Genomic DNA, 14170 nt, shown 5'->3' with positions numbered 1-14170 from the left:
GGGCATCCACAACGCCCCTGGGCAACTGTTCAGTGCCTCACAGTAAAGAACTTCTTTCTAATAGCTAACCTACATTTCCTGTCTCTCAGTTTGTATCCATGTCTCCTGAAAGCAGGACTCAAAAGCGTAGTGTTTCTCTCACAAACACCGCGCTCTGGACCGGCGGTACCAAGGGCTCTGCGGGCTCCCTGAGGCGGAGCGGCCCCGGCTCCCCTATCCAAGGGCTCTGCGGGCTCCCTGAGGCGGAGCGGCCCCGGCCAGTGCCGGGAGCGTCCCCGGCTCCCCCCGCGTTCACGGCCCGGCCCGGCCGCGGCCCGGCGGCGCTGCGGAGGCTGCGCGGGGCGGGGACTGCGGAACATGGCGGAGGCCGAGTGAGTGCCGGCGCTGCGGAGGGGCCGGGACGGGCTGGGCCGGGGCTGTGGAGCCGCGGGCCGGGGGGGGAGCGGGGGGGGACAGGATGGGACAAGCCGGGCCAGGCCGGGCAGGGCAGGGCGGGTAACGGTGCCCCCCGGCCCCGTGCTGCCCGTGGGCCGGGGCGGCGCCTCGGGGCGACGGAGGGAGAGGCCGGCGGGGCCGTTCTCTGGCGGCCGGGACAGGCTGTGCCCGGCGGGGCCGCGGTGCATCGGGCCGGGCCGGGCCGGAGCTGCCGGCGCTGCCCAGGCGGGCCGGGCTCCCCCGGGCCGGGGTCCGGGCAGAACCGCCGCGCCCGATGCCTGAGGAGCGATGCTTTGCTTTCCTTTGCTTTGCTTTCCTTTCTTTGCTTTTGGCGTTGCCTCGCTGCAGACGGATGGTTCCCTGCCATCTCCTGCGTGGTGTTGCCCAAATAAATCTCGTTTCTGGCCGCACCGCACCCGGTGTGTCTGTGCTGTCAGAAGTTGTGAATCGCTCCCGGTGCGCAGGGTGAGCACAGGGGAGCAGGACGGATCTTCTCCCTAGGAGACAGTTAAGTGACGAAGTGTTTGAAAATGTCTAGGGTGACAATTTGCTTGTTAACTTTTTGCGCAATGCCAGACACCGTGTGCCTGCCTTACAAGTCATGTACGGGGCACGGTGTGTTGAAAAGCTTGGGCTCGAGTCGGTGCTGCCAGCGAGGAAGGAAGCGCAGCTGAGACTCTGGCAGAGCCAAGCCTGCAGCTCTCAGTCGGTGTCACAGCTGGGAATGTGCGTTCCCCAGAAGTGAAGGCTCAGAAGGCGTGTTGGTTCAATATGTTGTGATCTGTTCCTGTCTGAGAGGAAACCTGCAGTAAAACATTAGGCTTAAAAGGAGACAGTCTCCGCTGTCTGCAGAACAGTGGCCTCCTAGTCAGAAGGAATTGGAATCTTTAGACATAGTAATTTAATTTCCATGGAAGGTGGTGACATTATATGTCTGTGCTGTGCCAGGGCTTTGTGAGCCTAGGCTGTCTGGGGCACTGAAGAATCTTTCCTGAGCTCTGATCACTTTTGCTCCATTCCACAGTTTGCTCTGTGGCATGCCAGAACATCTTAGGGTCAGTGGAACATCTAGAAACTAATAAAACAACTAGGAGTGATATGTGTAGGGTGAGAAACCAGGTGCAAGTGACTGCATCATGCTAGTTTCAGACCTTGAATTACTTTTATAAACATCTGTCAATATGTACCTACCCAGGTGCCCTCGCTGGATCAGGCTGTTTGCCTGCTAATAAGAACATGTTGTGCATATCTTGAATGACTTGCACCTGCAGTGGTTGTGCAGAAGCAGTAAGTGATTTCCTTCATGTTGCATTTATAAAAATCTTCATAATTAAATATGTATTTGCTGAATAGCATATTTAAAAAGTGGAAATTATACAAATGCAGGTTTTGTGGTTTGAAAGTTATTTATGTTGGAGTAAAATTGGCCTCTTATTTGATCATCAGCGTTTCTAGGAGAAAATACAGTAAGAGCTGATCAGTGTCTACATCAGTATTTCCATGTGGGACAGTCGATGATTCTTAATTAGGCTGAAGATTCCTATAGTTGAAGAATTAGAAGAAGCAGAGTCTTGTTAGAGGGAGATACCAAGAGAGAGTGTAAAATGGGGAAATAATCAATGCAGGGAAATTATTAATAGTTTTCATCAAAGAGAGGAACTTGGACTGATCTTTGAGGGGTGGAACCAGATGATCTCTAAGGTCCCTTCCAAACCAAAACATCCTATGATTCTATTTTAGTTGATAACCTTGATGCACAAAATAGTATACAGGAAGATATTTGCTGGTGACCCAAAGCAGGGTCAAAGAGGACTGAGAGATCCTGCAGGAAAAATGAATTGAAGTTGGGTGTCAGAATTAAATAATACCTATTGGCTGAAATGCAGTGTGTAAGGACTAGAGCTGGTACCAGGGAACAAGGACTTCAGTAACAGGAAAGAAGAGAGACTTGAATGTTGTGAAGGATCACAGGACATGAGCAAACCACTTTGACTGGAAAAATAAACTGTTGTCCTGTGTGTGTTCATTTAGGGAAGACCTAAAAGTGTGAACTATGATATATATCAGCTTAGGTCATGCATTTAAAAAAAGGGATATGCAGACTTCAGGCAGTGCCAAAAGCTGTTGGGATGGTGAAATAAGTGGAAAGTTAAGACCTTAGCTTATTTCCCTAGGCAAACTAAAGCTGAGAAAGGATATAACAGTTTGAAAACCCACGTTGGGCACAGTATTCTTGCAAGTTTGTTACTGGGAGCTACAGCCTCCAATGCCATGTGTTGAAAAGACTCCTGTAAATTTTTATAATTCTGGTGATCACCTGGTGGGCAAAGCCCCTAGGAACACGAGGGAGACTCAGCTGAAATAGTGTTGTTTTTGTGACTCCATGGTTTCTTTGCTGGAGGCCAAACATATGATCCAAGCTCCAGTGCTGTGCCATCCAGAGCAGGGAAAAAAAATTCCGGAGCGCCTCCTTTTTGCTTGAAGGAAGTGTTGCAGTGCCAGTGCCAGCCTTGATACAGACATCAAAGCTGGCAGTCTGACTCAGGAAGCAGACTAAGGAGCCTGACACCTTGGGGGTTCTCTTTCCCCCAGGAAGTGTTTGTGATGACAAGGAACATGGGGAATTGACTGTAGAAGAGAGCCTGTGTTCTTGGGAAGACACTGTTGCCTCCCCAAACTCCCAGTGGAAAGTTTTGTACAAAAATACTTTTTTCTTTTTTTCCCCCCTTTTTTCTGTCTTTTGGAACTGTTTTCATGTGATGGAGTATGCCGTGGTGTGGCATCACATCTATGTAGTTGACTAGAGTGTCTTAACTAGCTTGGATGTATTTAACTTTCCTTTTGGCTTTCAGTCAGCAGAAGTGAATAAATGCTGAGTCTTCTGGTCTGCTTCTGTATGTCCAGAGAGCTTCCTCAGGATCAGCTGGGGCTGAGAGGAAAGGGGATGGATGTTCTGCTTTGGCTCCCCATGTGCCATAAATAAGAGTTAACAGAAGCTGCTACCAGCTGGCAGTTTCAAATTTAAAAACAATGTTGGGGCTTTTTTTCTGAAGTTCCAGGTGGCTAAGCTGTCTATCAGAATTGTTGTTATACATGAATGTGGCACTGAATCCGTGTATAACAAGGCTCATGATGGACAGGTTTTGTTTTTTTCTAAGAAAGGGATTGGGATGGGAACTCTGCCATTCCTGTAGTGCAGGCAGTTACTCATGTCAGAGGCTTCCTAGTGTGAAGGCAGGTGGAGCTCCTTTTCCTTTGCCCTCAGGTGCTTCTGAGCCTGATTACAGTTGGGTTTTGTAGTAATGTACAGCACTTTTCACCAGACTTTTGTGTTACTTCTCTGTATTTCTCTATATTTCTCTGTCTTGAAGTTACTGCACTGGTTTGCTGAGCTGTTTGCTGTTAGTGGAGGTTACAAAACGTGCTGCAGGATTGCTGAAATTCTGGCTCCAGCCTGAAAGTTTCTTCTCAGATTTCACTTTCCAGTTGAGAAATGTTTTTTAGTGTCTCTTTGAGAAAAGAGATCTCTGAACCTCTGTGGGTGACGTGGAATTGAGGGCTGTGTTTACTTGCTGTTGAATTATATAACCTACAGTTGTTGCTTCAATTTATTCTTACTGCACAGCAAGCCTTTCTTCCACCTGTGTCATTTCTTCACCTCCTGGAATGTACTTTCACATTCCTAGTTGTCCCATCCCACATGTTTACTCCTCTGACTCCTAGCAGAAAAAGCTGTTTGTGAAACCTGTTTCCTTTGTAAGGTGTTTTTGTCCCTGTGGTTGATTTTGCTATCAAATTACTAATTGCCTCTTCAGAAAATTCAGAAAAAATACAATAGGTACTTTTAAACCCAATCTCCATATAAGTTAAGAGAAATGCATGTAATGTTTCTTATATTTTAATTTTCATACTTTTTCATTATGTTTCAGGGTTTGGGTGTCTTCTAATTGAAGAGAACTGAAATACTGTTTGCAAGTGAATCCTCGATCAGCCTCTTGGATGCCTCTGAAAACTTAAGAAGTCATGGCAGAAAATGATGCAATGCCAACCTTACCAAAAAAGTGTGGCCCCTACATTTCATCTGTAACCAGTCGTGGCATGAATTTGGTAATTCGTGGTGTAGTGCTGTTTTTTATTGGTGTATTTCTTGCATTAGTATTAAACTTGCTTCAGATCCAGAGAAACGTTACTCTCTTCCCTCCTGATGTGATCACAAGCATCTTCTCCTCAGCTTGGTGGGTTCCACCTTGCTGTGGCACAGCATCAGGTAAGTTCAGTTGTGTGTGTATGCCTGGTGTGCTGAGGTATTTAGGTAGTTGTAGTGTCAGAGGTGAGGAAGATAAAAATTTCCCTTTCAGCATTACTGTCCTTGTTGAGCTGCTAATATCCTTCTGATCTCCCCATGTAAACATAAATATGCATCCAGGAATTCATTTTTGCTAACTTGTCTTACTGTAATATTGTTCACAGAGTGTAACAGAGCTTTTTGTTTGCTGCTGGGTTAGAGCATAACAGATGTGAGGAGGTGGTGCTGCTGCTGACCTGGAGTTAGGTTACAGGACTGTGCTCCCAGACATCCCTTGAAAATACCCTGTGGTGTCAGACTGTGCAGCACACAATGCCTTGTTTGAGCACAGCAAACCACCCTGAGAAATACTCCCTTTTGTGGAGCTGGGAGCCCTCCCTGTGTGTCTGGGAGCTGAGGCCAGGCTGCAGCTGGCAGCTGTAGGGGCACAGTGCAGAACAGAGCACCTCCATGCAGTTGTGTATCTCAGCTGATGTGAATGTGCTCCATTTCTCCCATGACCATGCAGGGAGTTGAGCATTCCCTGTGTTTAGCCAGCCAAGTGAGTTGACTGCTGTAGGTAGTAAGAAATAACCTCTTTCTCCTCTCAAGTATCAAGGTATATTCTGTGTTACAGGCATGATGGAATTTGACTTTCTACCTGACTCAAGATCATTGGTCCTTAGGGTCAGTTTCATGTTTTACTAAGGGAATATTAGCAGCCAGTACTGGAGGATTCTGCTTTGGTGTATCTGTTCTTACAGGGGTGTCTTCCTAGAGGCAAGTTTTAATCAGATTGGGAAGCTCACAATTCTGAGTATCAATGTGAGTCAATAAACTTGCCTTTGAGATGGAATCACTGTTTTGCTAATGGTACTGTTTGATTTTAGTACTTGATTTTAAGCTGATTTAGAGATACTACAGCCTTAACCAGCTTTTCCCAGCAGGAGTCACCCCTGTTGAAGTGTTCAGGTTGTTTTGGTTTTTTTTTCGTAATCAGTCTTCTCTATTTTCTTTCCTTATCTCCTCTGCTAGCATACATGCAGGGAACCTCTGTGGTAAATGCTGATAATTCACCCATTTTCTTACCATTTGTACTTGCAAAGCCTTCCTGGAATTGCCGTGAACATTTCTCTGCAGTATGGTTTATTATTATGAACAGAATAAAGGTATTTTGCATATTTATAATCAGTGGTGATCGAGGCTGCATTCAGAGAAGTCCTTTCATCCATCACCGTTATTAGTCATGAGTTTGGCCCAAGGCCTTTGGCAAGAAAATTGCTCAGGGAGGTTTTTTTTCCGCTCCAGCTTTACTGATGATTTATTTTCCTGAATCCTGGAGATCAGTTTTCTCTGTGGCAGAATAAAGAGCATTTGCAGTGTTACCCCCAGCAGTGTGCTGGATTGAAGGCACTCTAGTCTGTACTGATGGCTCAGGCTCTGCTGTGCTCACACTACTATAGTCTGACACTAAGGCACCATTATTGTTTTAGTAGGGTTGGTAAAAGTCTTTTTAGCTGCAGTTGCAGTAGAGAACACATTTGTGAAGAAATATTGAAAGAGCATTGCAATTCCCTGGGGCTGAAATTCCTGTTTGCTTTCTGTATTCAACAGCTACCATAGGCTCTTGGCTTTTTCTCTTCTGGATGAGCTTGAGAGTAGCACTGAAGAAGAGAAAAACATTATCAAACAAAGCCTGCTTGTAACAAGAACAAAAGAAAACACAAAATATTGATGTCATAAATAACACCACTACTGTGGTGTGTCGATTCTGCAGTTATTTTAAGCATGTTTGATGTGTGGGATTTTTGGAAGTGCCAACCTGTAAGCTATTAGTGCTCTTTCTGAAGTACAGTGCAGATTTTGGTGTGGGGGAGAGCTCTGTCATCCTCGGCCCCTGGTTCAAATTGTCTCTGTATTGCTGCTTCTGCAGTGGCTGAAGATGCTGCTGAAGTTTACAGGGCTTTTTTAAATAATTAAACTCTTTGAAAGTCCTCTTTTACAATGTGTGTGCTGTTTTTCCTTAAAAGATGTATTTTCAAAGTGACTATAATTGTCAAAGTCTAGATAGCCTTTATTCTAGTTAAATGTTGCTAGTGCTTTAACTTCAGGGCCTTTTTTCTTTGCTGTCTCCACAGCTGTGATTGGATTATTGTACCCCTGCATGGACAGACATCTGGGAGAGCCACATAAGTTCAAGAGAGAATGGTCCAGTGTAATGCGATGTGTGGCAGTCTTTGTGGGAATAAACCATGCCAGTGCTGTATCCTAGAACCAAATGACATTGGGGGTAACAAATGGGTTTCCTGCTAAAAAAAGCTCCCACAGTCAGTCGTGGTGAATTGTTGTTAAAGGTGTAACATGCAGCATTTTTGCAGGGAAATGCAGAATATTTGTTAGTGTCAAACTTGCAGCAGTGTTGGTGCTGATGAGTCTGACATCTTTTTGTTCTGAAAAAGATTTTCATTAGGAATGTCTCAGTACTGGGCTTTGTCTTAGAGTCTTTATTTTTGTTGAATAATTAAAAAATAACTGTGGGAAGATATTAATGCAGTAGGTATTACAGAAAAGTGCTTTAGGATGCTGCAAGCTGATGTCTTTTTAATACCATAGTAGGAGTTTGAGGCCCTCTCTTGAGGTCATGAGTGAAGCACATGGACTTTGCAAGGAGTGGGGAAAACTTGGGATCAGGAGTACCAGGACTATGCAATGCCAGGAAATACTGCTACCTTCTGCAAAGGATGCCTTCCTTGATCAGGAGAGTATCCTGGGTGACTGGATGCTTTTCTCATGGTTCACCTTACTGGCAGTGCTGTGGATCTGAGAGGCCTTCTGCAGTTATTTCTAGTGCCTCTGTCTACTAAAACCAGGGTCTGCTGCTGAAAACTGGGGTCTTGTAAAGAAGGTTGATCACATCTGTGACACTCATCTCCATCCATGTCAGCTCCAACACAGTTCACAAGAATGGTGCTAAAAGTTCTTGTGCTACTCAATTTCCTCATTCCCAGGAAGAGAGGGCACATGAGGTGAAGGGTGAGAGAGCTGGCTGAAGTCTCACTGAGGTGCTTGGCCACTGATGGGTTTATCCAGTATGGCTGGATGAGCTGGACCTGCCAGGGTTCCAAGTCACTCCCACAGTCCCTCACAAACCTCACTCTCCTTGCCAGAGATGCACTGGTCAGCTGCTGTGGTTCTCACTGACCTGGCATGTACCTGTTGGGTCAGCCCATGGCAACTTTGCTGCTTTTAAGAAATAAGAGTTGACAGATCCTTTTTGCACGGGTCTGATAATTTACAGCAAATTTTCTGCAGTTCTCTAACAGCTGTTCCCCATATCCCAGGACATCAGTAATGTACTGTCTGTATTTCCTGCTTGACAGCTCTCCAGACTGCTTTCTCTTCAGCTGTTGCTAGTTCTGCACATTGCCAGATTTGGTGAGGGTTCTGTCATCTTTGACACTTTTTCTGAAGCTATTGATTTTTATCCTGTAATTATTTATTTCAGTTAGTCAGGCTTGTTTCTTATTTCCACTAGGTCTTTCTCCAGATTTTTGTGAGGAAATAGGACAGTGGTTTTTATACTGTCATCCCATAAATTTGCTTTCAAGCCTATGAAACATGACAAGCTCCTTTTTAATTACCTGTTTTGGACAGGAGTAATGAGGATGAGTTAGTGTTTCCAAAACATTTTGAAGGATGTGAAACACACAAAGATATCTGAAGTGACTTCACAGTTCTTTCACAAGCTGACAAAACTGACTTTCAGTGTTGGTTTACATTAACACTTTCCAGTAATATTTTCATTTTGATTTTATATTGAGCTGAATGCAAAGCGCAATGTAATTTAAACAAATTTGCAATTAAAAGTTATAAGTATTTTTTTCTTTTTGTAAATCCTTGTCAGTTGAAGAAATTTAATGCTAGATTTAAGATTCCATATTGAGTGTAATAAAGGGCCAGGTGAGGGTGAGAAGTAGCATGTTCATTGTGTGTCTGTATAAAATGTTTGGTAGGTGAAGAGACTCTTCAGTCTTGTACAGTGCAAAGATCTTAAAATTTGAAGAAGTGTTAAAAGTTCTTAGTTTCTTGAAATATTGGCAATGGCAAGCCTTAATTCCTCACATCTGATTGCTGTGTGAGAGATGATACAGGTAGCACTGTATGTGTCTTAATAGTATTTTTTCCTATTGTGCCAAATTAGAAACAGAATGATAAAAATTGCTTTCTATTTGTACATGATATTTCCAAGTTTATCCTTAACAGCCAACACAGAAGGTGGATTTTGCCAACAATATCCAGCTGTCTCTCACATTGGCAGCCCTGTCCATTGGGCTGTGGTGGACCTTTGACAGGTCACGAAGTGGCTTTGGTCTTGGAGTAGGAATTGCTTTCCTGGCCACCTTGGTGTCACAGCTTCTGGTGTACAATGGAGTTTATCAGTAAGTATTTGCTCCCCTAAGGTGACATGAAAATATTCTGAAGCTGTAACATTAAATCAGGTAAGTGAGGGGGTACAATTTGACATGAATTTCAAAGCTGTCAGTACCTAATTTTGAGCACAGCATAAATTGGACTGTTTATGAAAGCTCTTACGTGTGTGTAAGTGAGAAATCTAGTTGGAAATGCTAACTGAAATAAATTGCTACCTTGCCAACGATGTAACATGCTTTGTTTGGTTGAATAAATGCAGCTATAATCAATAAGAAACCTCCTTTGTTGTTTGCTGCAAGAAATTAAATTTCTATAATGTGTATCTTTTTGAGTTAAAATATCCTAATAATTATGAATTTGGCTTGTGATTGGAGGACTCTGTATTGCACAGCACTGAGCTCAAAAATGTGCCTTCTTTTCCAGATACACATCCCCAGACTTCCTCTATGTCCGTTCCTGGTTGCCATGTATATTTTTTGCTGGTGGAATAACAATGGGCAATATTGGCAGGCAGCTGGCAATGGTGAGTGTGGAGGAGGGGAGTTGGTTGCCTTCCAGTAAAAGTTTAAATGTACATATCATTTCTTTCTCCATGTATACCAGCCAGCTGTTTGGCTCAAGGGTGTGCAGTGGGGTAGGAATCAGCAATCATTTTTTGTTGATGTGCTTGCTGAGCTGATCATACTGTAAATCAGAGCAGACTCAGGCTTTGCTCTGTACTCTCTGTTGCATACTTTCAGGACCATGAGCTAAGTAAGAGCTCTTGTGTTAGAGGAGAAATCAGTCTGTCCCCAAAGTCTGACCTGCTCAGGGGACAGAAATTGCAGCCACCAGTATGTGCACAGAACTTAAGGAGATCAAACTTATCTGGGTGGAGTTTAGCAAGAGCTATTTTATCACCCATTTTGTAGAAAAATCACTTACCTTAACTCTTTTTCACTAGTTGTGTGCACTAATATTATTTTGTCAACTTCTGTTTTTCAGTATGAATGCAAAGTCATTGCAGAGAAATCTCACGAGGACTGAGAGGAAACAATATGCACCTTTGAAACAGGAAAATGTCTGACAAATGACTGTTGGAGGAGCATAAGGAACACTTGACTATGAAATTGCCAAAATGCAATTTTTTTCCCTTGAGTGGTATACTTTACTGCAATCTGTGATTGCTGCTTCTATAGAAACCTTGATGTCTGATTTTGATTACTGTGAAGTTACAATAGTATGCAATACATTTGACAATATTGGTTCAATTATAGGATTCTTTTTTCCAAATCTAAACAGTTTACCATAAATTCCTGTCTATCTGTAATGTTGCAGTGCCAAACTGAATCTTTGCACTACATTTCTGTAGCTGAAACTTCTTCATTCACTTTATCTTGAAAGTTTTAAGGAATTTGTTCATAACAGCTAGTGAAAGACAGAGGGGGTTCATGTTTAGCAATGAAGATCTCTTTCCATGATGATAGCCCGTAGTATCTGTATGAAATTTATGGATTACAGCTGAACTTTGATGCAATAAGTAACTGATTTATGCCTATTAACACAGTATATAATTCTTCTGACTCACAGGTGAGGAAAACTCAATGCAGGTTTCATGGGTTATTGCCATAGCATTTATCTGTGCTGTGTGCCCAGTATCACAGAAATGGAAACTGAGTCTGGAAACTCTTTGCTAATTTTCCCCTGGTACACCCAGCATCTATGTTGGTTTTGAATTTATGTGAATCGTGGACAGATTCTGAAACTACTTGTGTGCAAAACAGGATACAGTTCAGATCATTCTTGTACAATCCTTTAAGCTGATTTGTGTCAATAGGAAAAACAACTTGAGGAGTTTTTATTGCAAAATTTAATTCTGCTGAAGTAAGTCAGCCACCACCATATAGTGTCATAAAGCCCTCCATTACCAATGTTACTCTTGGTGGTCCTTGCCAGGGATCAGCAGGGCTGTATTTTAGGTGCTGATGGAGCCCTTGTTGCTGTTACTGTGTCCAGGCAACCATAAATGCATTTGTTCCTGCAGCAGTTTTGTGAGGCAGAGATGCTGTTAGCCCTGTTTGACAGACAGCCTGCTAGCACAGCGAGCTGAGACAGACTGTGTGCTGAGCAGTTCCCTTCTTCAGAAGGATTGTAGTCTGTGGCCCATACTTGGGGGCATACATGGAATTTTCTCTTGGCTTTGCAGCTCCCTTTTAAGACCATGAGCTGGAAGAAGTGCAAGAAGGCAGAAAGCAGATTTCAAGAGGACACTGCTAACCTGTGCCTGCAGTGAGTTTGGCATGGGATTGTCTCCACTTTGTTTTCCCCTTCTGTCTTTGTTGATGATATTTAAATGTATTTGTTTTCCTTTTTTGTCTTTAAGCACTATTTTTTTAAGTCTTCCATGAAAGGTTTATAAGACATGTTACAGTCACCTAGGGAGGCTGGAGTTGGTCCAAAGAACAAATAAATGTTTAGACAAGTTTTTATTAATAAATGTATGAATGTGCTGTACACGAAGCTTGAACTAGGCAACTTTTTCAGTCTTACCTGCTTACCTCCAAGTCTGACAAGTGTGGAATGAGCACTTCCAACAGCATTGTAACAAAAGACATGGTCACAAAAGAAAAATTTCTTGAATGGGAATTTGTAAAAATAGTAAATAAGCAAGTGATGTATGAAGAGCTTGGTTCTGCTGCTCCACAAAGTGTCATCATCTGTAGCCCACTGTCTGGGATGATGATTCAGCAAAGCACTTACAGAAGGACTTTGCTTTAAGCAGAGGCAGAACATGTCTAAGTAGACCTCTGATCAGAGATTTTCTCTTAATCAAACCATATGGCAATAAGAAACATTTTATTAATAAAACCAAGAAACTGGGCAGGAATGTAGGGTGAGTTTCTTTAGGCAGGCTCTGGCAATTTGCTGAAGAAACTGTTGGATCTCTCTCTTACAGTATTTCACCCCATCTACCTTTACTTCAACAAATGGATTCAGCTTGGTGGACAGTATGAGAAGTCCCTATTGAGTTATCAGGGCATGAGTGGCATAACAATTCAGGTGTTTCTTACCTAGCTGTAGGGAATAACATGGTACCTCAGTAGCAGCCAGTGTGCTGGCTTGGTAAACAATGTAGTTTCATTATGACCAAGTGTGTACAACTGAAGATGAATTTTTGTTATTCCCTTGGTGGTAGAACTGCTGTTAACCTGCCAGTCTCAATGCTTACACAGAAGCAGCCTTGTGTGTGTTGAAATGTGCAGTATGTGAGAATTGGATCTTGTGCATCTGTGGCACCCACTTTGCAGCACTTTGCACTCAGATTCAGCTAAACCTGGTTAGACTGTGCTGTCCGCTGACTTTTAAATTTCATTTTGGAAATTTTGAGCATGTTGTGCAAAGGCAGCAATCATCCAAAATAAATTTGGGTGGAGTCCTTTATTATATGTGTCTTACTGTTTTTATTCTTACTTGACTAACATCAATGCAGGATCACATCGTGGGTGTCCTGTTGTTTCAAACTGCTGTGGTTTTATGGCTGATGTGTTCAAACCACGATGAGAATGCTGACACAGCCTTAACTTTAGTGGTGTGGACATGCTGCTACTGTATAGCATGTAGTTATAGCATTAGACTGTCTTAAAAATGTTGTTCAATAAAGAATGAATAAGATATATTTAGATACAACTTTGAAAGCACTCTAACCTCTTCACCAATTAACCCTTGTAAGGTCTGTGCTGTTTAAACTGGCAAATTGCTGTTAAAAGCAAAATGTGCATTAAACACAATTGCAACCTTGATTGATAGATTTCTTCTTTCTTTAAGAAATTATATTGATATTCAAAATACACTGAGTCACCTTCTATCAGCAATCTCATAATAATTCAGATCATTTAGCTGGCATATTGGCTGCACAACTGTATAAAAATAGTGAAAAAGAAGCAGAGGAGATCAAATCAGCTGTGATTCTATCTTGATTACCATGCTGAGCAGCCTTGGAAAATCTACTCTTTTGAATCTGCAGTGGGAATAAGATAACTTCGCTCACAATACAGAAAATAGAGATTTAGATATAAATAGCTACTATGGATATGAAAAAAACCCAAAACACAAATGGCAGGGAAATTCGTAATATGTTTGTATTTATTAATGTTCTGGTCTGGATATGAACTGAATGTTACTTTGGTATTCACAGATTCCATTCATCATTCTCATCACTGTCTCAGAAAAGATGTGATAAAGAGAGGCCTGGAAATGTAATGGAAAAGCAGGGAAATGGAAATCCAGGCAGAGGTGAGGAAAGGGTGGGAAGAGAGGTACATGGGAGTTTGGGATGCAGTCCCACAGCAGGGCAGCACCACAACTGAAAGCTGAAAGGAGTGCAGGGGTGGAGTGGAAAAGTCCTGTTTGTGTTGGTGACCTGTGGCCCAAAATTCCTAACTGTGCTGTCAGAATGCAGCATCCTGGGCATGTGTCTGACCAGGCAGATTACAGCCAGGGGTAGAAATAACCATAACTTTGGATAGTAAACACTAAGACTAGCAAAAAGCATATGGGTAAAGGTGTTTTGCTGGAAACTTAACCTCTGCCTTTCACCTGAGAGAATGGAAATTCCAGGTCCTTCCAGCCTGAGGGTGTTGAATGGAAGGTTACTTGGGTTATGAGGGAATATTCCAACTGCTGAGCTGTCAGGGTCTTGAAAAATGCATCCTGTGCCTCTCATTATAACACGGCTGTTGTAAGCAGCTAGGAGGAGAGTAAACAAAGAAACTTCTCCTCCACAGCTTCTGTACTTCCCTGCTGCCATCTGGCTGGGAGCTGCCATGGGGGCCTGTGGGCATACACCAGTCATCCCTTTTTTTTCTTTCCTGGTACGTAAGGAAGGAAGATAATTCCACCAGCTGCATCACCCCAGACATTTTGCATGTGCTTTTTACATTTTGGAGCAGTGTTACCAATAATTCCTGATGGCAGTGGGTGAACAGAACCTGTGGAAGTGATGTTAGATCAGATCAGTGCTGGTGAAAATACGTGCACAGC

The 14170-nt window shown here is 43.0% G+C and overlaps 1 protein-coding gene across 1 annotated transcript; it reads left to right on the top strand.

Moving 5' to 3' along the window:
- The first annotated feature begins 217 nt into the window (after positions 1-217).
- On the top strand, positions 218-12574 carry INSIG2 (insulin induced gene 2). Its single transcript, XM_079310539.1, has 6 exons — positions 218-371; positions 4365-4702; positions 6859-6983; positions 8993-9159; positions 9575-9674; positions 10136-12574. The coding sequence occupies exons 2-6, from the start codon at positions 4459-4461 to the stop codon at positions 10175-10177; spliced, it is 678 nt and encodes a 225-aa protein (XP_079166665.1). The 5' UTR covers positions 218-371; positions 4365-4458; the 3' UTR covers positions 10178-12574.
- The last annotated feature ends 1596 nt before the right edge of the window (positions 12575-14170 follow it).

This window comes from Erithacus rubecula (genome assembly GCF_903797595.1).
Source record: "Erithacus rubecula genome assembly, chromosome: 8".
Lineage (NCBI taxonomy): Eukaryota > Metazoa > Chordata > Aves > Passeriformes > Muscicapidae > Erithacus > Erithacus rubecula.
This window is presented reverse-complemented; position numbering and strand designations above follow the sequence as displayed.

Coding starts and splice junctions, on each gene's coding strand:
- INSIG2 (XM_079310539.1), top strand. CDS start 4,459: ATGGCAGAAAATGATGCAATGCCAACCTTACCAAAAAAGTGTGGCCCC. Junction 6,984..8,992: donor GAATAAACCATGCCAGTGCT/GTATCCTAGAAC, acceptor CAGCCAACACAG/AAGGTGGATTTTGCCAACAA. Junction 9,160..9,574: donor GTGTACAATGGAGTTTATCA/GTAAGTATTTGC, acceptor CTTCTTTTCCAG/ATACACATCCCCAGACTTCC.